General features: G+C 33.6%; 1 protein-coding gene across 6 annotated transcripts in view; it reads right to left on the bottom strand.

The window, feature by feature from the left end:
* Positions 1-26,135, bottom strand: part of PARD3B (par-3 family cell polarity regulator beta) — a 1,291,415-nt gene that overhangs the window by 1,017,281 nt on the left and 247,999 nt on the right. The window contains exon 1 of one of the 6 annotated variants that reach the window (XM_074191567.1): positions 14,925-16,599. The exons of the other annotated variants lie outside the window; for them this stretch is intronic. Within the exon in view, the coding sequence (XP_074047668.1) occupies positions 14,925-14,933 (9 nt within the window). The 5' untranslated portion in view covers positions 14,934-16,599. Of the gene's footprint in view, positions 1-14,924; positions 16,600-26,135 lie in introns of those variants that run through there. 6 annotated transcript variants of the gene reach the window in all.

Raw genomic sequence — 26,135 nt, forward strand, 5'->3', positions numbered from 1 at the left:
TTCCTTATCTTCCCAGTAACTTTCTATCAGAGCTATTACTCTTAATTTTCCTTACACATTTTGAGCTCTGCTCTTGTGCCACAGGAGAGCTATGCCAACCTTCTTGTGTTGGGGAAGAGCCTGATCACAGATTTTCTACAATGAGAACTCCAGGGGCTTGCTCACTAGGCTAAGGTCATCCAGTTCAGTTGAGTTGGCTGCACAGGGAGTCTGGGACAAAAAGAGAGGGTCCCTGTATTGGAGCTCTCTCACCTGGCCTGTCGTGCCATTGACCTGCTGAGTCTGGATACAGGGGCCTCAGTTGCAGATCTTTTCTGTGGCTATGAGCCTCTGGCTACCCTCCTCAACACCTTACCTGCACTGGTTTCCCTATGCCAGATCATACTCTCCCTTCATTCTAATTCTTCCCAGATATTTCAAGCTGGAAAATGCTCCACGTTGTTCTTTTTATATGTTCTGTTACCCCAGAATTAATTTTAAAGCTCCATTCATGTTATTGCTGAGGGAAGCCTGAGAGTTTAGGGAAGTCCCTGACTTCTAAGTCATCTGGGTCCAGAGATCAGACAGGAGATGTCCCTGGATAAAAGGCAATTAGAGTTAAGTAACTTGTCCAAGGGCTGATATGAATTCAGGTCCTCTAGAGTCCTAGACTATCCACTGAGCCTCCAAGACGTTTTTAGGGAGCCACTGAAGTTTACTGGACAAGTTAATGACATTGTCACTTTGACCGCTACAATGGAGAGACATTGGATTTTGAGGAAGAGGACCTAGATTCAAATCTTAACTCATACATAATATATAATGTCAACAAAAGCAATTTACTTTTCTTCCTGGGACCTCAATTTCCCCACATGTAAAAATAAAAAAGGCTAGACTAGTTTCTATCCAAAGTCCCTTAGAACTCTAGGTCTTTGGTCCTCTGGTCCTAAGACTGAACTTTAATTTTAGGCCTTCTGCATTTCAAATATTACCAATAAAGATGCAAATAATTTTAGGCCTGTGTTTGATTTTGCCTTAGGATCTCAAAAATAAAATAAGACATTTTGTTCAGCTATGGCACAGATTGAAATCATCTATCACAAGAGAGCAAGACAGTAAGAAAATTTTCTGTAGTCAACTTGTATCATACACACCAGAACAGAAAAATGAAAAGCAATATATGTAGTGCATGTTATAACTCTTCAGTGTGCTGTTATAATGTTTCAAAACATCGCAAACTTTATAGCACAGCTTTTTAACTATGTTTACCCGGTTTACAAATTGATTTTGGCATTATCCTTCATTCAGGTTGAACATGAAAGAAATTTTTCTATCTTAAGGAATATCAAAACCAGATGATGCACTAAGAATTTTAAGCTCATGAGCACACATATTTTAATATGCCTAAACTATGATGAGATCATTGAAGGTGTCACATGGCAAGAAGTAAAGCCCTGGGGAAGCTATTAACAACTTAGCTTTCTTAGTTCATGTGGAAACGTGGATTCCATTTACTGAAGGAAAAATTGTAGACAGGTTTTGCATATGCTTTAAGTATACCTTAAAATAAAATACTCACTATAGCAAAGCCTGACTCACTAGTCCAGTACTGGAAACATTTGTTCAAGTGATCAAAAGATCAAAAGATGGAGTCTAATCCCTGGCTACTATTTCAGCAGCAAAGTAGCAGTGTGGAATATTGTTTCTGGTGATATGTACCTAATTATTATGATGCCAGAGTTATATCAGGAATGGAAAATACTATCCTTATAGTAGAATAAAAAGCATCATTGAAGAAAAGTCACCCTGTTCCTTACAACCAAAGTCACCAAGAAATGAAGTCAAAACTAACATTCAAGTAGTTTTTTTCAAGTCTTTTTCCACAATCTCTCTTGTGTCTATACCCTTCTCTCCAGTCATCTAACCATTAATTTCAAAGCCTCCCCACTCCTCTCCTGAGTTCTAATAATAACCTCCTAAAATTAGTCTCTCTACTTTCTACTTCATCATGCTCTGTCAGATTTACACAGGGCTGAAAAATATTCAGTAGTTCCCCATTGACTCTAGAACAAATTCAAAGCTCCTTAGGTTGTCTGTTATATTAAGCCTTACAAAATTTGATTCTCTTTCATAACACTGCATCCTCCTTCACAAACTCTATGTTCCTGCCAAACATTCCTCAAACTGAACATTGCTTTTCTTGTCTTCCAGTCTTGGCATAGGTTGCTCCCAGTTCTTAGAAAGTACTATTTCATCTCCAACTCCTGCTAAGTTCTATTGAAGGCTCATTCAAAGTTTTGGTTTAGGCATCATCTAGTAAATGAAGTCTCTGTGACCTTTAAAGTTCTTAGCACTTTAGAAACTATATTGTATTTACTTACAAATTACTTACTTAAAACTTATTTTGAACTTGCTCATCTACATAGAGGAAAATGTTTTTGAGGAGTGGGCTTCATTCCACAATGCTTTCCACACATAAGTACTTAACGAATGTTTACTGAAATGAATTATTGAAAATCCAAACTAGTATTCTATCTGGCTTTTGGGAAAAAAGCCATTAAAATTGGAAGTCAGGCAAAATGGGTTCAAATCCTGGCTTCAATTACCAAGTAACAGTGATTTTTTTTTGTTTCAGCTATTTTATATGTAAAATTGAGATAAAAATACTTTTATGACCTTTCAAGTAAGATTATGTGCAAAGAATTTTGCAACTTTAGAGGGCTATAGATATGCAAGGAATTAATATTAATTCACATTCACAAAAATAAATATGAATAAGCTATTCCTTCACAGATAGTGGTAGAATAGAGAAAGGAACACTGAATGCAGAAATCCTTACAGCTCCATGACTTTGTGAAAGAAAATTGTACAATGTTCTTTTTTCCATAAATGGCTGACAGTTCACAGCTACCAAAAAGGCAAGCACTTTATAGCAGTATACTATCTGTCTATTCATGGTGGATCTTTTTCTTAAACAATCTATGAGCAGTTTTTTTAATCTCTAAAATAAAAAATTAAGCAAGTTGCTTTGCATGCTTTCCCTCACTTCTCAAACAGATATCATGCTAAAGTTATTTAAAGGAGAGATAAAGCTTTTGACAACTACTTTTAAAATTCATGGAAAACAGAGGGTCTTACTTCCTTAAAAGTGTATCAAGAAATTTAAATGTAGCTTTAGTGAAAAAGCACTCATAATAGATTGAACTGACTGAATACTTCATGAGATAAATTATTCAAAAATTCATAATTAATCACATAATATAATACCCTGCTCAAAAGTATTTTTTTTTATTAAACAAAGTATAAATATTACAAACTTCCAACGATTTTACTTGATTTTTAATTTAATATTTGGTATGTAAAATCAGAGTCAGCTTTTTGGCACAGTGAACCATGAGTTTCATCTTAAGGAATAAGTTGTTGAACTGAGTAAGGAAGATCTGAGTTCAAATTTTGCCTCAGGAAATTATCAGCTAAGTGATCCCAGGCTAATCACTTAATTTCTGTTTGACTCAGTCTCTTCAAATATAAAATGAAGATAATGATAGTATCTACCTTCCAGCATTCTTGTAAGAAATGAGATACTATTTGAACAGCAATGACTGGTACAGATTAAGCTCGTAATAAATGTCCATTTTCTTCCTTTCTATTGACACCAGACTGTAAGATCCACCAAAGTGCTATGTCAGGTTTTCATTTATAGCACTAAAACCACACAGTAGAATACCTAGTTCCTAATATCACATGCTTTTCCACATGAAAAGGACATCAGTCCTCATTTTACTGACAAAAACAAACAAACAAAAAACCCGAGGCATAAAGAAGAGACCAGATGTTAAAAAAATTATTGAACTGAATGATGGTGATAAGTACCAGAAGGTACCTTGTGCTAGGCATGTATGTCTGATATGACATAACTCCTTTTGCAATAAAAATTGAGCTTGTGGAAGGACTTGACTTTGCAGGGGTATTATTCCACTCTTGAAATCTTCGTCTATTCACTCAATATATAACCATTTATACCTTCTTCTTTCTCTATAGAAAAAACATGAATACAAATGAAGCCAAAATCTCAACATTTCTATTATGCTGAAAATGAGAGTACTGGTACCATCTTTCTTTTGTGTCTTAGTTATTCTGAATACTAACAAGTAGAGCACATAACTCTTTAAGTGAAATATGTTTTATTATGCATATCCTGGTAGAAATTTTATCACATTCAGGATGCCAGTCAGAACACTTATAAAACTGTGGAAAAATCTTGCCCATGTAAAACACTTCTAGTTATGAAAATATGATCATCTTTACATTCAATAGGAGAACAGTAAACTTGTCCAATGTCTCAAAAACTTAATAGTTTATCCATAATATCAGGTGTATTTCTCTTCATAGATAAGAAAACTTTGAGCACAGTTTTTATTTTAGAACCTAAGCATAGAGCTTTGAAGACAATAAACCTTTAATAATGTGTGTTTGAATTCACATTTTAAAGGAACACATACAAAAATCAATCTCAGATTATATGTGAAGTTTCTGTAAAGCATAAATTGCTCATTTTACAGAAAAAATGAGATATAGCATTCTTTGGCTCCATTATTATGGGGGATTATAATCAACACACAAAACTCTGATGGTAAAAACAAGAATATAATATTTTTTATTTAATTACCTCTAACTTTCTGAACATAGAAAGATACTGATTAATTTAAAAAATACTAATTCTTCTTGAATTCTTGAAAAAAAAACAGAATTTCTAATATTTATGTCTGCTCACTTGGTAGATCTCACCCATTCATTATTAAAGTTTTGTCATGAACAGGCCTAAGTTTTGTGATTTGCAATGCCTGGTTGTAAAGTATAAAATACTTGAGTAAAATTTTCATCTCTGATTCAGAGTTCTTTGAGTATAATAGTTGAGTGATGTTTACTATTCCCCTATAGAATGTATAGATGATTATATTTTTATAACCAGAAGTGATTTGCATGGGCAAGGTTGTGCATCCAAGCTTTTCCACTATTTTATCATTGTTCTCACTGGTATCCTGAATGTGGTAAGGATATCAAATTTAGTTTTCTGATTTTCAAACTGGGCATAAATATAGCATCTACTTCACAGAGTTGTTGTGAATATCAAATATAATATATATAATATATATTATATATAATATATAATAATAATAATTATGAAGCACTTAGGAGGAAGAAGAGGAAGATGAAAAGGAGGCAGAGGAGGAGGGGGAGGAGGATATTAACCAAAATATTTTTTTTGCTTTGCTTCAGATTTCATGTTCAAATCCTAGTGATGATATATAACTAGGGTTCTACCATTTCATATAAAATCAACTATAACATCCTAATGTTTCTTTATAAAACAAATAAAATTAGATATAACTAGGGTTCTACCATTTCATATAAAGACCAACATAACACCCTAATGCTTCTTTATAAAACAAATAAAATTAGTCTACCAGAACCACTACAAAACATTGATTTAGGATTAGAAAAATAGATGTCAAAAAAGACATGAAGAATTACCTTATTTTAAACATATATGTATATGTACATGTGAACACACTATTTCTCAATTGGGTAAATTCAATTAATATCTGTACCAGAAGTTTTAAACTTTTTGCCCTTGTAATCTTTATCTTTACACCCAATATATGGCTATCAAAATTTCCTCTTATCACACAGAAAAACCTATACAAATTGTGGCAAATTTCCATGCTTTCAGTGTCTTTTTTTCTAAATTTCAGGAAAATGGATTCATAACAAGGGATGGAGATATGAGTAGAAAATTGTAGAAATGAGGGAGAAATAAACACATGGGAGTATTTAGAGGTATACTACTAAATCTAATTTTTCTATATCAAGACCTACTTGAAAAAGTTTATAAAGAAATGATATATAGGATGATTTCAGAAAAACCTAGGAAGTCTTAGATGACTGATACAAAAAGTAAGTAAACCAGAAGAATATTTTACCTAGTAACAAGATTGAACAATCCCCTGGAAATTTAGAAAACAAAAAAAAATTAAGTTACTTTGATCAAAACAATGATCCAATACAATACCAAAAGACTCTTGATGGAAAATGCTACCTTCTTCCAGAGAGAGAATTGATGAATTATGATCATATATTAAGCATGTTTTTTCATTTTATTTATTTTTATTGTTTTATTTTGTTTGAGTATTCTTTTGGAACATGGTTATATAGAAATATGTTTTGAATGACTTTGCATGTATAATTGAAATATTTCTTGCCTTGTCAACAGGGGTAGGAGGCAAGAGGGAAAGAATTTGGAATGAAAAATTTAGAAAATAAATGTTAAAATATTTTATGTGGGAAAGATTTAATGAAATAAATTAAATGTATTATGTTATAAAGAAACACAGGCACCAGTGAAAGAATTAGAAATAGATCTACTCAGGTATCTGGGGTGAATCTGTCACACTTCAGATAATTTATAACTAAAGAATACAGGTACCTAAGTTAAAATTTTCTAATAACAAAGCATATGAATTCATTTGGAAAGACCTCTACCAGTCTATAACTCTAAAACTTTAACTCCCCCAATTCAGAATTCAACATGAGAATTAGGCCAACATTTACTAAATGACAACTATGTGTCTATTCTCTGCTAGCAACTATGAAAATATGATATAGTCCTCTGTTGCCCAGGTCCTCTAAAAGGATGCTGAGTTATCACATGTATCGATACTTTCAGAAGTGTGGTTTCACTCCATTCAAAGATGCAAATTTAAAACTTTCAACTCCTTCCTACTTTTGGCATTCATTCATATCTTCCCATAATGCTTCATGGAAGTTCAATTAAACAACAAAAAGTTCAACAGTTGATCCAGTTGAAGTTTTCTTCTATTTAATTTTTTATCAGATAAATTTCTTTTGTTTAGGTTTTATGTAGTATTGGTGTTTGTGAATATCATGCTTAATAACTTATTTTATTAAAATACTTAATGGACTCCTAAGTGAAGGTTTCTCCATAGCCATATCTACTCTACACAATCTTGTCTACCTTTAGTGTATGAATGAGAAATATATCTTCTTTGAAGAGAAACTTCAAATTTGAATCTTATTCAACGAAGTCAAAACCACCCAAAGCAAAAACTCCTTTATTTGTTTCTCTGATGAGGGCTGAGACCATTCTTCATTTTTTCTTTATAACAAGAATGTCATAACCAATGTAATTTAGTGTCAATTAAATTTAACAATTTTAATAACTTTACTAATCCTTACTGTTTATAGTGTGTGCCTGGCACTATGCTAGATGTTAAGAAAAGAAAGGCAAAAGAAAACAGTGTCTGAACTCAAGGCACTTATCCTCAGTTGGGGGGGTGGGGCAACACAAAAATAAAGGTAAAATAATTAGTTTGGCAATTGATTTGTTACAGGCCATTACACTTTCAAAATTTGTTGCAGACAAGTTCTTAGCTCCCTTTGCCTTCTTCAATACTGAAGAAAAGAAAACGGTCTCAATCATTTTGACAAAGCTGATCAAAAGGAAAACAGATACATTATTATTGGGGGAATTGTGCGTTGCTTCAGACATTCTAGAAAGCAAAAAGTTATTCAACTGTGCATAATCTTTGACTCAGTGATTATACTACTAAGTACCCAGAAATATCAAAGAGGAAGGAATAAGATTCTTGACGAGATACAAGAACCCAAAAGAGACATATTTATTGGCTATGACCAATGCATGATTTTGTTTTCTTGACTGCATATTTTTAAGAAGGGCTTTTAACTTCTTTTTTCCCCAAGAAAGAAAAAGAGGAAAATAAATTATTATTCATTAAAAAATTAAATTGATTAAAAAAAGATGAAGTTATTAGATAACTAGGGATCCTTTTCATGTTATGGTAGAGGATAAAAAGGAATAGAATCACATTTCCTCTTGACTAAGCTTTTATAGTTTTACAAAAGATTCATAAACTATTAACACAGATAATACTTACATCAACTCGCTGAAGAACCAGAAGTCATACTAAAACATAAACCAAAGATGGCACTGAAGGAAGAATTGGAAGTCAATATGACAAATGTGTTTTGCTTTATGATCATGCAATATAGTATAGACTTGTAACCTAGATGAATGACTAGTTTTAGTGTATCCATTAAGCTTTCTCTTTCAAATACTACATATTATAAATGAGTTAAGTCTAAGCTCTGTATTAGGCAATTCACAAACTCCTTTAGTAAGAACTGGTGGCATAAATATTTGTGTCATTGATTGACATGAGAGTCACATACTTTGGATACAAATATGAGGCAAAAAGTGAAGCCTAGCTTTTACTCCCACCCAGATGAAAACCCCAGTCCACTCCTACGCAGACTTGAGCAACTGGGATAGAGGCAATGTTACCTTCTGAAAGATTATTAAGCTACTTGAACTGTTCCAAATCCAGGTTTGGCTGAGACCTCAAAGTTCTATGCCTTATAAAGTTAGTGAAGCAACTTTAATTCTCCTTTAGAAGGTTGTTACCAATTTATTTCTCTACTGTTCCCTTCTACCTCTGGCTGACAGCTGGTAGTAATTTTAATAATATTCACAGGATGATGGGAAGGAAATGAATCTTAACTTTTCCACAAGCATACAATATAACCTATTTGTATGTAAAATTCAACCTTCAAACAGTGGCATGAGCTGTCTCAATATAGTGTGTGTTGCCTGTGGTGGAATTTTTAAAATATTGATGTTCTTTGTGCTGGTATTTTTTTGCATTAACCCCTCTATGAATGATTTGTATCATTTCTGCATAAAATGCTTGAATCAGTTGAAACACTTAACCTATTTTCTTTGTTCCTTAAATATCTTTAAGAAATAAGGAGAATATCTACAAATTATAAAATGTCTTCAATATGGAAACAACTATATTTATGTATAATGCTGAACTTCATGAAAGACCTTAAGAAAAAACAAGAAGTCATTTAGCTTCTATTCTTTATTAAAATGTATCTATGATGCTGTTATCTAATATTCTAAAATAGACAAATTCAAAATGGTTTTTTACAATCAGATTTTGTAAACATTATGTTTAACCCTCAACATTGAAAGGATATGACTAAATCCCCAAGTGAGACACGAAAAGCTACAACAATCCGAAAAATATCAAGTATCTACTATATTCTTATACAATTTAACTGGGAGGCAATGTTGACATGAGAAGCCTTTTAAAAGATGCATCCATTAACTTCTATGCATATCATATTCGAGCTGTCCTTTGAAAAAAATAGTTCCCTATCAAAGCTTTTTCCCTTTCACACATTTCAACCCAATTAGAGACAAGAAAGATGAGTGTTAACAAGACAGTTAATTTTAGAAAATGTATGCATAAAAGCCAAATGTGTTTAATTACTTTAATATTTCCCACATGTAGAATTTCATTTTACTAGGTTCGAAAACAATGTTTTAAAAAGTGAAATCTGAGACAGCAGTGGTTCTATATTGTGTGATCAACTGGATATAGAGGAACATTTAACTTTTAAACCTTTGTAATTCTGACTGTCAGCTCGTTGAACAGAAACCATTGCACCACAGCATTCACAAATACAATTAACAGACCACATTTTAATAAGCAAACACATTTAACATCTTACCATTACTGAGGTTCCCAACAAACAGGCAGTCATGACTCTTCCATTAGGTGTCAAGAGCCCAATTACTTGCTTATAAAGGTAGAATGTCTTAAAAAAAAAAAACCTTTGCTCTAACTTCACAGGCTTTTCTATGATTGATTTATTTTTGGAAAAGAAGGTTTGTTGCACTAACCTGAACATCCACCTTAAGTGGTGGGGTCAGGTGGCTACAGTTCAAGACTGTTAATCAGGAAACTTAGGTTACAAGCCACACTCTCCTCATTATGATGTTCTGATATGGCTTCAGTAATTTGAAGGGAAAGGAAAAATGAAGACCAAAAAATATTAATAATGAGACATGCATTTTTCTTTTTTTCTTTTCTTTTATTTTAGGTTTTTGCAAGGCAAATGGGGTTAAGTGGCTTGCCCAAGGCCACACAGCTAGGAAATTATTAAGTGTCTGAGACCGGATTTGAACCCAGGTACTCCTGTCTCCAGGGCTTGTGCTTTATCCACTACGCCACCTAGCCTCCCCGAGACATACATTTTCAAAAAATAAATAAATACCTAAAGCACTTCAGAGATCAGTAGTTAGTAATAAAAGTGTAGATATATTTGAGATTTATCCTCCTAAAACAAAAACTGGTATAAAAGAATCCATGACACTTAAAGTAGAAAGTCACTATAGTAAACTTTTTCCTTTAATTTGCTTCAAAAGAATGACTTTATAACATGGTAACTAGTTCTATTCATTTACTTTCAAATGACAGTCTGGTAGTATTACCAACAAAAATAAAGTTGTTTTGAACCCTGGTACTTTCTCTGTTTGTTTTTGTTTTTTGAAAACAGCAAACTGCTTTCTAATGAAATTTCCATTCATTTGATTAATTCAAAAAAATTTTAATATTTGGTAAGTTTACTTTTATATTATATAATTTAGAAAAAAGGCTTATTAATATAAATGGCATTATAAAGATATACTTTATCTTATAAAGAAGCTCATAGCTTTCACTATTTAGTAGAATCATCTACATACAAATGTTTAAGTATGCTAAGGCAAAATTTCTTTCCCTAGCCACTAAAGTAGGTCTGGTGAGATTTTTGTGTGCTCACACTGTTAATTCTGAAAGGCTAAAATAAGAATGGATTTCTTTAAAATGTAAAAGCAGAATTATTCTTTCTAAATTAAGATGTAGTTTATTATTAACAATCATTAAAATTATTTTTATAACTTTTTTTCACATTAGAACATAGTCTGATTGCTAGGTTGCCAATGGCATAACCAAAAAGTACTGGTTAAATAAAGTTATACAAAAATTATTAAGAAATTATCATTTTATGTAAAGACTGGCAAATTGCCTTCTGTAGGGGGTGGAGGGAGGGAAGAAAGATTAGGGGAAAAATTGTAAAACTCAAAATAAATAAAATCTTTTAAAAAGAAATTATTATTTTAAATTCAATATGCAGATAAAAAGCAAATTATTCGATAAAACTTGATGCCAAATCAAGTTATATATGATTAAGGAATATACTGATTCTCACAAAATAACATTTTTTTTAATCTAAATGTCCCAAAATATAGTATTTCAGTGAGAGGGAGACTAATATTACTGGGCTGTGATTTCAGAGACATATCTAAGACACAAGTTACTGTAAGCCCTTGGGCAAATAATTTAATCTTTTAAATCACTAATTAGAAATGAGTCGCTAATCTATATTGTAGAAGGAAGAATTTCCCATAAATATGAATGAAATAACAAAGATGATGAGGGAATAGAAAGGGCAAGAAAGAAAGGGAAGGGAAGGAGAAAAGAAAAATCTTCAAAGTTCATATTTTTCTAATGCAATTTTATTGAGCATAAACATCCTTCACAATTATTTTATTATGTTTGGAAGGCAGTCTGTGACTAATCTTTGATGCTCTAGTATACTGAATGTGAAATAACAATCTCTATCTCTATATATGTTATTTTATTCATACATTCACTAAATAATCATTTTTCAAATTAATAGATAATTGACTACAGGTACAGATTGAACAAAGAGACTGATTGAACAGATAACAAAATTATAAATGTAATAAAACACAGAATTTGATCAAGAGATGCTGACCAATCCAATTTGGCTGAATCATAAAATATGTGAAGTGGAAAATATATGTAGATATGTAGATTGGAGGCAGGCCGTGAGTGGTCTTAGATGCCAAGGTAAGGATCTTGAATTTTATTTAATAGACGTGGATAAATGCCGGGTATTTAGGGACATGATTAGAACTATACAACAGGGGCGGCTAGGTGGCGCAGTGGATAAAGCACCGGCCCTGGAGTCAGGACTACCTGGGTTCAAATCTGGTCTCAGACACTTAATAATTACCTAGCTGTGTGGCCTTGGGCAAGCCACTTAACCCCATTGCCTTACAAAATCCTAAAAAAAAAAAAAAAGAACTATACAAAAAACTATACAACAGAAAGTTTTATTAATCAGCAAGTATAAATTGGATTGAGAGAACTAGTAGAAAAAGGATGACCTATAAACATGGTGGAACTCACTATAATCCCAGCTCCAAAGTGGCTTAGGCTGTCTTGATCTCAAGAATTTTGAGCTACCATGTGTGAAACTAATCATCGGGTATCTGGGAACAATAATGATAATAATTTTGGAAACAAAATGGAAAGCCCTTAAAAATAGGGGGTCACCAAGATGCCCAATGAAAAGTAAATTTGTACAAAATGGAATAGGAACAAGTTATAACTACCATGCTCATGAAGGGTAGAATAAGGTTTATAATTAGCCCATATACTTCCAGAATAAAGAGATGGGGAGATTAAGTGTGACTAAGTTACTTTGACTATTATAAGTACTGAACTTATCTACAAAGTACCTATGAAGAAAGATACTATCTATACCTAGAGAAAGAACTGATAAATATTAGTAGTTATAAAATGATTTTTACAAATACACACATACATACATATACATATTTATGTTTATGGTAACTATCTGTAGGGTGGGGGAGGAGAAATAAGGGAAAATGCATGATAACTTCAGCATATATTTATTTTTTTATTTTTTTATTTTTCAGCATATATTTAAAAGAAATAGCAAGTTATACATAACAGACTAGCAATTTCATGTGCAATCATCTTTTTATTCTACTATTGTAGAAATGTTTGCTTTATTTCATAAATTAAAATTTTTTTTAAATGGAGAGGGATAAAAGGAGTGGAAGGAGGAACGAAGAAAAGGAATAACAGGAAGTAGAGAGGATATAATCAAATGAGATAATATCAAGAATCTGGATGACTAAATGGTTCCATTAGCCTCAATTAGTGGGGAAAATGCGAAATGAACACAAACACTATATCGCATACATTGCTTACTTCAAAGATCACTGTGGAAATGTTAAAAATAATATAGAATGTTGTGACCTCCCTGAAAGAAACAAGTCAAGCTAATATATAATCATCATACTAGTAGGCTACATATTTCTATTTTTTTATAGCCAGAGACCTACAGATTTTAATAAATACTTAGGGATTCCTAAAAAATCTCTTTCTATAAAATGTTCTCTGCTTGTTGAGTCAATAAGTTATTCATTAAACAACATCAATCACATCAGAAAAGGCAAAATGTCCTGCCCTAACACAAAATACAGCTTCAATCTGTCAGCCAGGTTGAATGACTGAGGGAATAGAAAAGCCTGGGTTTGGACAAATAAATGCAGCAATGGGAAAGTTTCATGCCATTGTATCATAGTGGAAGGCAGGAGAAAATGAAAAAAGCTAATGTGACTATATGTTACTCTTTTTCTCTGCCAGAGGAAATTGTGGAGAACAAGAGGGAGAAAAAGGAAGAAAGGAAAGAACATGAAAAGGAGGTTCAGGGCTATCTATGAAAACTCTTATACCAAATGTATTTTCTACCTCTGCAACATACTAAAGTCCTGTTGGAATTTTCTTTAGGAGTCAAAAGTGAAGGTGTGAAACTCACAAAACTCCCAAGTGCTGCCTGGACCAGATTAAAATAAATTTGGAAAGTGTTTAGCAAAATAAATGAAAATATAACAGAACATAAGTAAGATTCATTTGTAGTTTTCAAAATCAATATGCACCTGGTATGAATCTGTTTCTACTTGATTCTGATTTGATACCACTGGTCAAAAATACAAAAACTTGGAGTCAGAAAAGACCTTGTTCCTAACACTTTCTGAATTACTTATTAAGATATATAACAATGGACAAGTCACTTAATGCCTCTGTGTCTAAATTTCCTCAACTGTAAAAGGGAGATGACAATAACCAAGGAGGTTGAAATGAGTTTGTACAGCACAGTCTTTGCTAAAGCCCTATATAAATGTCAGCTATTACTATTACACTAATATGCATTTTATGGGATTTTGTAACAAAAATGGACTCCGAAGACTAGTAGATTTATTATAGCCATTCTATCATGTAAAGATTCTGGATCATTATTGCAGCAAAGATGGAAAACAAAAGATGGAACTTCTAATTAAGTGAATTTCACTTGGGTCCAATTAAAGATGAAGTCCTCATGGAAGGAGGTCTGGTTCCCTCAAAGTATTTTTAAGAGAGGTAAATAAAAATCTTTGCAAACCTTTAAGCATTATATGAATGTCAGCAATTATTATTATAATGTTTCCTTACCCACTTCCACCATACTTACTAAGTCTGGGCAGCTAGACAACAATTTTCCAACAGGCAATCAGAGGTTTCTCTTAAGTATAGAAACTGCCAGAAACTCCCTAACAAGTCAGATCTAATTAAGGTTGCATGGATAGAAATCATGAGAAAGTATTAAAATGGTAAAAAGATAAAAGGAAAGAAGTAGTTAAACATTCTCAAAATAAAAATTTCAAACTATTAACAACAATATGAAATATTGCTTCAAGTCACTTAGTAAAAGATATGAAAACAAAATAACTCCAAGATTTTATCCCATACCCAGCTAATTGACAAATTTTGACCCCACCCCAAAGAAAATAATCAACATTGGAAGAACTTTACAAATGTAGGCACACTATGGTAATACATTGTGGGTGGAACTATGAATTGGTCTAACCCCTCTAGGAAACAATTTGGAATTATTCTTAAAAAAGTGATTAAATATCCATAGCTTTTGACCTAAGCATCCTCCTGTTAAACAGGTATATGAAAGGATATCAAAGACTTTCCAGATTCCCAAATATACTAAACTATTGATAACAACACTTTTTGCAGTACCAAATTACCAAAAAAGATAGTTACAGAGATAAAGAAACTTTGGTACATCATATGCAATGATAACATGAAGAACCAAGGATAATTTTAGAAGAATCTGAATATACTTACAATAAGCATCCTTAACTCCTAAAAGAGATAATGAAAATCAATTCCTTGCCCTCTTTGTAGAGTTGGGAAATGTTGATGTAAATAACATATACAGTGTCAGACTATTACAAGGTCTGGACAGCTTGGTGAGCAAGTTCTTTTTAGAATCAGACACTTAATAATTACCTAGCTGGGTAACCTGGAGTAGGTCACTTAACCCCATTGCCTTAAAAAAGTAAAATAAAATATCTACTCAGAAACAAAAATTATTTAAAAAAACAAAATATAGATAAGAATAAATCTCTCTGTCTCTGTCTCTGTCTCTGTCTTTCTCTCTCTCTCGTAGTCTATTCAATCCTCCACCCCTTCTCCCTGCTACCAAAATAGTTTTTATATGGTGCAGGTTTAACTATTAACATTTTCCTACTCAAAACAAAACAAGCCTCCAATGACTCCCCATTTCCTGTAGGACAAATCAGGAACTTTTCAGGCAGGAATTTAAGGTTAACAGTCAGCTGTTACTGAGCATTCCAGCCTTTCTTCATTCCTTTCTGTGAATCTTTGTTCCAGACAAACTGTTCCCCAAACTTCATTCCCACTCCTATTGCTGAGCTTTCAAGAGGTTATTCCATCTGCCTGAAGCACAGCACTCCCCCCCTTCACTTCTACCTCTCTAGATTTTTCAAGATAAGGTTCAGGTGCTGCCCTTTCTCTTTAATCTGCCTTCATTCCCAAAATCTCTGTCAACCTTTTAGAAATTATTCTTCATTCATTCTCCCTTCTTAATTCATCTTGTATGGATTATTTTTACACATATATGTCCCTCAGTTCCCTTCTACAACAAAGTTGAAAGTAAGTTTTTTGAGGGCAGACTGTTTATGACTGTCTTTTCATGCCCAAGAACTTTTATATCATCAGTATTTAACAAAGTAGGGCTGAATAGAAAGGAAAGAAACTGACCCAGGGGGGAAAAAACAAAGAAATTAAGTCTAAAGAAAAAAAATGGCATTGAGCAATACCATGGAAAGAATCTTTTTAACATTGATAATAGTCTTTTCATTTCATGAGGAAGTAATAGAAAACTCATACATAAAATATACTACGTAATATAGTTTTATAGCAGTACTTTAAAAAAAAGAGAAAGAGAGATCCATAGCTCTCCTCGACCTCATTTAGGCCTTATTCTTAGTCTTCCCCTTGGAAATTGAGCAGAACATATAAAACAAAGAACCATAAAATAAAGATGAACTTTTTTAAAAAAATCTATATGCAATTAAGAATTTGAAAGAACAGATCAATATTGAACTGCACAAAAATAATACAAAAAGTTAAAAGGTGTCTCGGGCTGGTTGCAAATGGCTTTTTTCCAAACCCCACCCCCAATCAGAGAAGTTAGATCATTTAGAGAAAAAAAAAAACATGAGATACTGCAAACCACTGTGCATGAAGGAAAATAATATACTATTCAAAGAGAGGATAAAAAGAGAGCAATTATAAACTATAACAAAACAACCATTTTGTAAAAATCAAAATGAAAAAGATTGCAATGCTGTTTACATCTCATGCCATGCCTGTTCCCTAAAGCTCTTCACAACAGTCATCCAACTTTTGTCAGAGAACATTCTCAGAAACATCTCAACAAATCAGAATAATATTACACAAAGCTTAGAAGCACTGGTTCTGACTGAGGGTTTGATTCCCAATTTCATATATATATATATATATATATATATATATATATATATATATATATGTATATATTATATATATATAAAACATAAAAAATCTTGGCTAACTACAAATAATAGGAAACATGCTATATGGCATAAACCATTTAATTTATTATACATTTATTAAGTACCCATTGTGTACAAAAGATTATATATATATATATATATATATATATATATATATGTATATGTTGGTGTGTGTGTGGGTGTGTGCTAGGTGGCACAGTGGATATAGCACTGACCTTAGAGTCAAGAGGAATGGAGTCAGAATCCAACCTCAGGCACTTGTCACTTACTAGCTGTGTGACCTTGGATAAGTCACTTAACCCTGACTAGCTCACATCCAAGGCCATCTCCAATCATCCTGATTCATATCAAGCCACTGGCCCAGATGGTTCCAAAGGAGAAAATGAGGCAGGTGGCATATCACAGCTCCCTCACTTAAATATAATTCATGTGCTTGCCCTGGTATAACCTCCCCTGATGTCACAATCTTCTTTGAGAATAAAGAATAATCATCATCATTGTAATCATCAACACACACACACAAACATATATGTATGTATATCCACTAAATTAAAACAAGGTAACAAATCAACATAATTTGAAGAGTTTTTTGTTGCTTATTAGGTACTTTCCACATGCAAAGCCAGAAGCCAAAAAGGTATCTTCCCAGGTATAACTTCACTCTTACCTCCAAAAAAGGGGAAAGTTCAAGTGAAGGGAAAGTCTTAGAGGAAGAGACTCTATAAGGAGCAATATCAGGAAACAAACTGAGCAATACAATTTGGATGCTTTCTCCTCATTTCTGTAGGCAATATTACAATCACACTTGGCAGAGACCTGTAAGTGAGAAAAGCTCTAAGACAAATCGCTCTTAACTTAAGGAGGATTACTTGTATCCAGTTTTTAGACATCTCTGATTATAAATCACTCCTTTATGCAAAATGCAAATCCAAAGTTACTGAAAACAAAGGGTATTCTTCCTTGGATAGAAACTGAATGTATCACTAAATAAACATGTGCTCACCACATAGCATACATCACTTCATTCTTATCATATGTCACAATGCACAGATATGATAGACACCACCCTAAACAATGATTCCATATCAGCCGCTTCCAAGTCAGACCAAATACCAAGGTCATTGACTACTCCCAGGAAACCTCAAACTCCAAATTTGTTGCTTAGGATCATGTAGGTTCAATCTTTTAGGAATTTCATCTACCATGCTCCAGGAAATATATGGGATATTTGCATCTAATTGACTGGCTCTAAAATGTCTGCCACTCTCACCTTCTACAAAGTTCCATTGTGGGGTTTTTCATATCACCACTCCAGCAGCTCATGGTTACATTGTTTAAAGTTTGCAATGAATTTTATGTACATTATTTCATTTGATCCTCAAAACAACCCTGGCACTATTATAATCCCCAATTTATAAGTGAGGTACCCAAGACAGACAGAGATTATGTGATTTGCACAGTCACAGGTCTAGTAAATAAATGTCTGAAGTCCAGTTTGAATGCAGGTAATCCCAACTTTATGGTCCTTGCTTTCAGATCATTTTCTGTATTCAATGAACCAAGTAGCTACCTCTTATGAGAAAAATAGCATTCAGAAAACTTAAATAACTAATCCACAGTCATAATTTAGCAGAGGGTGGAGGAATGATTTGAATTAAGGTTCTTCTAAACCCAAATCTGGCTCTTTCCATTATATTATACTCTTTATTGCTCAGACATTTCCCATCTAATCCTGCTTTTCAAGGAACCCAGCTGCTGTCCCCAAGGCTATAGAGGGCAATAATCAGAGGTGATCATTTTCAACTGATTTTTCTTTAAAATGATTCATCTTTAAGCCAATCAGCTTTCATAACCCTAACTTTTGCTTTGGGTTTGTTTCGAATTCCAAGGAAGCACTTGTGAATGACTCCACTATATAGAAAGTGTGAGAGTTATTCACCACCAATTGAAGTCCCATTTTCCCTACATCCAAAGTAACTGTAAAAAGTTTCAAGGAATATGTTATCCCCTTAGTGAACTGCTCTTTGGATGCTGATTTGCCACAATTCCAACAAGCAGTTTTATTTGATTTCTATATCCAACATTTATGTCAGGGATGATGTCAGCATACCCTACATTTAATCTACTTGTGTGTGTATGTAATGCATTTAATAAAATACCATTGTTCCCCTAGGATTCAGCCACTTTTCCCAAAGTCCATGAATGTACAAATGGAGACGATGATATCTCTTGTTCAAGAAGTTGCAGGACTGCACGTATAAGGAGCATAACAGAAAAAAGTACATTGAAATATATCAGTTTTTGAATATGAAACTCCCTAAGTTCTTAAATATAGAAGTAAATGATTTGCATGAAAAGTTTCTACATATGTGAAAGGGAAACTTTTCATGAATTAAAGTTAATAAGTTTTATGCATTATTTTTTAAATTGAAGCAAGAAAATTTTTCTCTCAGCTTTTCATACCTGAGAGACTTGGCTATTTATCAATAAAATGTGAACCCCTTCCAGATTTCTTATCTTATCAGCCTATCTCTAACCACCAACTATCTTGAGATATTCTCAATAAATACTTATTTCTAATCTTTTTTTCTAATTTCTAATCATTTATCTACTATCATTAACTACTTCATGCAACATTATAAATAGCACATTTTCACAGGTAACATCTTATTGTTCTTAGATTTTTAGTCAAACTTGTATTTTCTAATTTTTGCAAACATATCTTTTACTGGTTCTAGTTTTTTTCCAGTGAAGTCTTATCAAAACACATATCATTGCATTGTATGGATTTTCAAGCATAATCAAGTCTAACATTCTCATATTAAGGAGAGAAGGAAATGACACGTGCAAGATCACACAGCTAGTATATCTGAACCCAGGTCTTTATGATTTCAAGTCTAGCATTCTATCCACTATTATTAATATGAGCCCTCTCAAATGACAAAACCCAAACTCTTTTTTTAGTGTTTTTTTGCAAGGCAATGGTATTAAGTGGCTTGCCCAAGGCCACACAGATAAGTAATTATTAAATGTCTGAGGTCTGATAAAACCCAAATTCTTTATCTAGTCCTGCTGATTGATTAGCAAGTTTTCTGGACTCTTCCTTCAGAATCATTCTTTGAAGCACCAAGATTGCAGTGAAAGATCCTACAAAACTGGTTCCTGGCATAATATTTTCAATATGGTTATGAATGATTATATTTAAAATTAAAAATCCCTTACAGCATTCTTTTATTCATAACTGTTGGGGGGAAGAGCAATTTGATTCCATCCACAACTTGACAAATATAGTCAAAGATGAGAGGATATTGTCCATCTTTTAAATTTTATATGTGTTATAGTGTATATATTGTCATATTTGGGAAGAAGTATAATTTTTCCTACTGGTCTTTTTTTTTCTCTTGAAGACACTGATGTAACATATGTGGGAAACTATTATGCAGAGATACCAACAGACTGGCCTAAAAAGTAGAATCACAATTAGGGATACTTTAGCTCCCCCACACCCCCATCCTGATCTGTACCCAAGCACTTTTTGCCTTTTCTTCAGTTACCCCACCAAAGAACATACTTGCACAGATCCCATGGACATAGTATGAGAAAAATTATTAAGAGCCATCTTGCCCAGCTTTTACCATTACTTTACTAGGCAGGTTGCCAAGTCTCTTTGGGGTGGCTAGGCAGGAAGAACAACATGAGTATTGGATGACATGGCCACTTAGTTGAATTGGGAGTTACCAACCACAAACCTTCCAGTGATACAAAGGACCACTAGATCTTATCATCTGCCTTGGGACAGGGCTTTCTAGATCCCTGGGCACTCTATTGCCTAACATGCTAGAGCACCCTAATCACCCCATAGGTCTTTCAACTTGCCCTACTTTTAAAGCATGAAGATTTCTGGGAACTTGCATCTTCTCCATCAATAATTACTCTTTTATAGGTTTCATTTTCTCCAATAAAGTGTGAGCTCCTAAAGTAGGAGCAGAGATTATTTAGGTTGTTGGGTTCTCTTCTGTCTTTTCTATTTGTATCTCTAGTACCTAACAGAGTTTGAACTTAAAAATAATTTTATTCTTGTATTCATTTCATTCATTCCTTTTGCTTTCATCTGTGTTTCTTTTGGTAGATTCTGTTTCATGGATTCATACTTTCTTGACTGTTTTTTGGTCTTACAAAATTGTTATCTGTCCATGATAGAAGTTGATTTTTCCAAAAAACCTACACATGCTGTCAATAGAATTTTTTTCTCTATTGTGAACCCCGAATTCACTCTTTCTATAAAATACATGCTGCTTCTCACCAAAACAGACTGTAAATGTTTTCCTTACACTATTTTGTTTTATGACTTTTGGAAATGCTGTCACTCTGAACTATATATGTTCCAATTACAAGACTTCATATATGACAAATTCTGCAGACCCTTTAATTTCAAAGTGATTATTCTAAAGCATTCTCTTTCACACCATTGCCCCTATGTTCTCTACAAACCATAAAAATTGCCCTTACTTTTTACTTCCTTTCTTTCATGTTTTGACCACACTGTCCTCCTAACATCTAACATCTCCTTCCACTATGAGCATACACACAGTTGAATTCCTCTTTAAACCCAGCTCAAAAGATGATTCCATGAAGAAACCTTACTTGGTCTTCCAGATGTAGGTAATACTTCAAATTGCACATGACTCTCTGTTTATTATTTTATATATAAATTATTATTGCATTCCTTTCATTCATTCCTTCTGCTTTCTCATGCATTCTAATGTAGTAATGTTATTTGTTTTTGTATCATATATCTCCACCACTCCCTGAGGAGCTCTAAGAGAACATTTTACCAAGGTCTTAGCAAGCCATTTTTTATTTATGGCCCATTCAAAGCAATAAATGTTTATTAAGTACTAGTGTGTTAATTGATGGGTATACAAATGCAAGTCAAAAGAAAGACAGTCTCAGACACCAAAGAGATTTACATTCTAATGGAGGAAGATAAAAGAAGTAGAAAAGTGGACTGAGGAAGCCACTGAGGTATAGAGAATGTGCAGTCAGGAAGGCAGCCTGGAGAGAAATAAAGATATGGATGGCAAGGTGGAGGATGTAGGAGGAATCAGCAAATCAGAAGAAGGAGTTACAAGGGCAGAGCATACTTTCAAGCTCAACAGGAGGCTTCTGACACATGGTAGGGTCAGTTAAAAATTGAGGACTGGGAGGAATGAGACCTGACTACTCAGGGTATTTTCCTTACTATGGAAGTTCTAGTACAAAGCAATTTTTAGGATACTGACTTTTTTTAATGCAGTAAGAACAGGCCTTGAAATTCTATTCATGAGTCTTTTCTCTCCCATGCCACAGGAGCTTCCTCATCCTACAAGTCCATTTCACTGCTGGACTTTTCAAACTGGAAGTCCATTTTTTTCCTGTAGAAGATAAAGAGCATTTTAATGCAGTCACTATATAACAATAAACTAGCATTCTAAAGAAATGACCTTTGGAACCTTTGGGTATGTGCCATTCATGATTTTGATGGATTCACTGATATACTGAGATTTGAGTTTGGCTTTGGTCACCAGCTTTCTCTGAGGGACACAGGAGCTGTCATTACTTTCATCCTACACTGACTGAAAAGACTTGGATCTCAGGAAAAGGTAAAGGAGTCTTCCAAGGAGCTGACATAGTCATAAGTCTGTTACAGAAATGTTTGCTCACCTAACTTCCTTCAAGTTCTCACCCATCTTCCTCACCTTGGCTTCTATTTCTCCTTTCACCAGGTGCTACAGGACTCATCAGTCACCTTGATTCTTCTTCTTTCATGTTCAGTTATCAGGATCTAAGGTGTTTCATTGCTATTTTTTTAAATTTAGGAATCATTTTTTTGGGGGAAACCTTTACAGCTGCCCTCAAATGATGTTGGACAAACTCTTAATTTGCTCCCATTCATCCTTTCTGAAATGTTTTAGAGATGAGAAAGCATCAGGAAAAATCAAGTGTGCACCTCCTAAAGGAAAAAGTCAAAATGTGTAAAGCTTCCACCCTCTTCTCCAGCCACATCCTGGGGTGACATACATCCCTCAGCAACATCCTCTTATAAAGGAGGACTCTACTGGACTGGATAGTTTATTGACAGAAAAGAGACTCCAAGAAAAAGACCAAGAAGAAAAAAGCTGATTGAATTCTAAAGAAGTATTTGAAGGAACTGATGCATTTTACTGATATTTAAAGATGGAAAACAATGCATGAGAGTAACTTCATCCTGAATCCTATGAAGGCAAGTTTTTTTCTATCATTGAATGCCCCAGTGTGAGAAAAGATGTGCTTATTCTGACACCTACATCTCTTTACTTCTGGAACTGAGAATCTATTTCATTCCCAGGTCTTAAAACCTAACAATAAAAATCATCATGTTCCTGCATCTTAATGTAACTTAATTTAGCATTTTATCATTAAAAAGAAATGTAATTATCTTAATATGTGTAAATGGTTATTAAGTCATTGGTTATTTAATTAAAATGTATGTCTTATTAAACCAATCATTATTAATACCCTGTGACCTTCCCTCTGACTGGTGATTCCATGGCCTCTATCACCATTTTAAGAAGTGTTGAGGTCACCAAGTTCATTCTACTTCTGCCCCTACTTCATACTTGCCCCAGCCTTGCCCCTGAAAAGGTATCTTTCCCTTCCAGCTCCCTTTCATGTTTGTCCCCATTAAAGCAGAAGCATAAAACATAAGAAGTGTCTCCCTTTTGTTTTTGTGTCCTCAAAACTTGGTATAAGTGCTTAATAAATTGTCAATCTATCCAATAGCACTTAATCTGGTAGTCTTATTTTCTTTTCAACAGAAACAGTATACAGTCTATACTGAAAGACACAGTTCATGTTCTTGCTATCAAACAAAACAACACTTAATAGACACTCACATTCAGATTTAGCTTTGATGATCCTCTCTTCTCATAGATTTTTAACATTTTTTAAAAGATGGGGTGAAAAAAGAGGACATCCAAACACAGAATCAGCAGATTTAGAATTGAAAACACTGTTATACTTCTAGACCAACCTCCTCATCTTACAGGTAGAAAAGCTGAAGCCCAGAGAGACAAGATGAGCTGGAACTGTCCAAGGTGCATGTGGTGTTGACAAATAGGGGCCCCAAGATTCAAGCCTTTATCCTTTGATTTCCCTCTCTTCCTAGTGTAACATACTGACTCTCCCTATAAAAAAAAACATGATTCAGCAGCAGCTCTCTAAATTAAACTCTTGTGCAGAAGGATTAGTGAGTAGGCTTAAATAAGGCAACAAGATTAACACTGTTTAAAGGGGGTTTGAGTCTGCCTACGCTTAGTTAGCAACATTACTGTGCTTTTGAAGCCACTTCATTTTTGTGACTATTTTAATGACACACAATAGTCCCCCTCAAACACACACACACACACACCCAACATTTGAAGCTGCCCTGCAGCAATTTCAATCTCTCTAACTAATGCCAAGTAATGTGATCTTAAGGACCTAGAATTTCTGGTGAGTAGGAAATGGAGCTGGTCTCTGTTTTAAAACAAAGTTAAATAACATCACATGTAAATGCAAACACAAAGAAATCATTAAACATGAACTAAAAATTATTACTAATAAGTATTAGAGAAAAGTATTCCCTATAGGTTTCTTTCCTTATACAGTTAGTTTAGTTCAGTTGGTGAAGTTTTACTAAGGCCCTGCAAATGCAAAAGTGAGAAAGAAACTATCCTAAAGAATATACATTTTAGTAAGGAAATATAGCACATTTCAGAGAATGGTGGTCAAACAGAAGAGTTGGACATGGGAAGTAAACAGGATTGTGGAGAGTCACTGAGCAGAGGATGGTCATGTAACAATGGTTATACATACACACACATGCATGTATTTGTGTGCATGTATGTGAGTGTGATTTTTGTAGAAATCCAAGTGATTTTAAGATTGTTGTAAAAAGCAAGGTGGGGAGAGGAAAGTGGTTAGCAAGATTCTCTTGTTACCTAAATAGAATGAAGTGTGGTCTTGGGCTTGTTGGTTGTATGATGATGATGTCTGTCCTTTGTTTTTGAAAAATACCATGACAAGCACATGAATTAAATTTCAGTGAGTCATGTGGGTTCAGTGGCCAGATATAAATTAGCAGGACTGGAGATGGCCCTGGATGCAAGGCAATCAGGGTTGTTAAGGTCAGTGCTCTATCTACTACATCACTTACCTGCCCTTGGGTACTTGTCATGGCATCACTTCCCTGACGTTATAGGAATAGTAAAGACCTGAGAGGAAGACGGACAAATTTGTCTTCCAATCTTGAAAGCTAGAGAGAATCCTAAAGTTTAGGGCATTAATTCTCCCAAATGGGGAACAAGGTGACAGGTGGTAAGGTTCCTGAAGTTTGATATTCCTAGGAAAGAGAGGAAGAAGGCAGGAGAAAGGCAGATTGCAAGATATTTATACTACTGAGGAATACTCTCATCCTTAGCCTCACGTTTCCAAAATATACACATCACAAATCCCATTCTCTTGAATCTGGACTGATGGGAGGTTTAACTTTCTATCCTAAATGCATTTTTAAAGCACAATTTATCCATATGAGAGGAAAGAAGAAAACAAAGAACAATGGAATTATAATTTGATTTTATCATTTACTTACTTTTTTCTTTTACAGAAGTACCTCAAAATATTAAACATCCTTATTATTTCCAACAGCTGTTAGTCAGCTTCTCTCTGAAATTCTAACAGTTAATTAGCAATGAGAAACAGAAAACAGGCAAAACCTGCCACATTTAATTATGCTGTAATTTTCTTAAAGTTAAAAAAAACATTATGCATTATTCAAATTGATGTCAATTATTCTGAAATGCAACAAAATTGCTATATATATTTATATGTATGTATTTTAAGTCTTAGAATATTTTCTGTTATTTCAATAGCTTAAAATGTATTACTATTATAAATGTATATATGCATATGAACATATATATAATATGCATCTATTTCATAGGTGAACATAAAGTTGGTAATGTTCACCTTTTTGCTATCATTCATAGACATTTATTAAACATAAAAGAAAAAGTATTTGAGAACAAATCCATTTTAAAATCATATATAATACTTTCATACATGGTCAAGGTTTTAGTAATTTAGTATGATTTAAAGGCAAAAGAAAGAGTTTGAGAACAAGGTGTGTATGATAAAAATATAGGGAAAGATTCTTATTACAGTGGTAGTATCAACTCAAATAAAAATGGATTCCTGCCAAAAGCATACCAACTTAGCAAAACATTAATTGACGTTATCTATTTTGTATTGTATTTTTTTATTAATGTGTTAACCATTTCCCTAAAGTGGAAATTTTACATGGCTCAGGTCCCAAAGATTGGCTGACTGGCAAAGTCTGACACTTTTCTCTACAACATCCTTAAAAATGCTCCAAACAAACTGACTAAAAAATAAATAAAAAGATTGCTACCTAGGT

Source organism: Macrotis lagotis, chromosome 6 (assembly GCF_037893015.1).
Source record: "Macrotis lagotis isolate mMagLag1 chromosome 6, bilby.v1.9.chrom.fasta, whole genome shotgun sequence".
NCBI classification, from domain to species: Eukaryota; Metazoa; Chordata; class Mammalia; order Peramelemorphia; family Peramelidae; genus Macrotis; species Macrotis lagotis.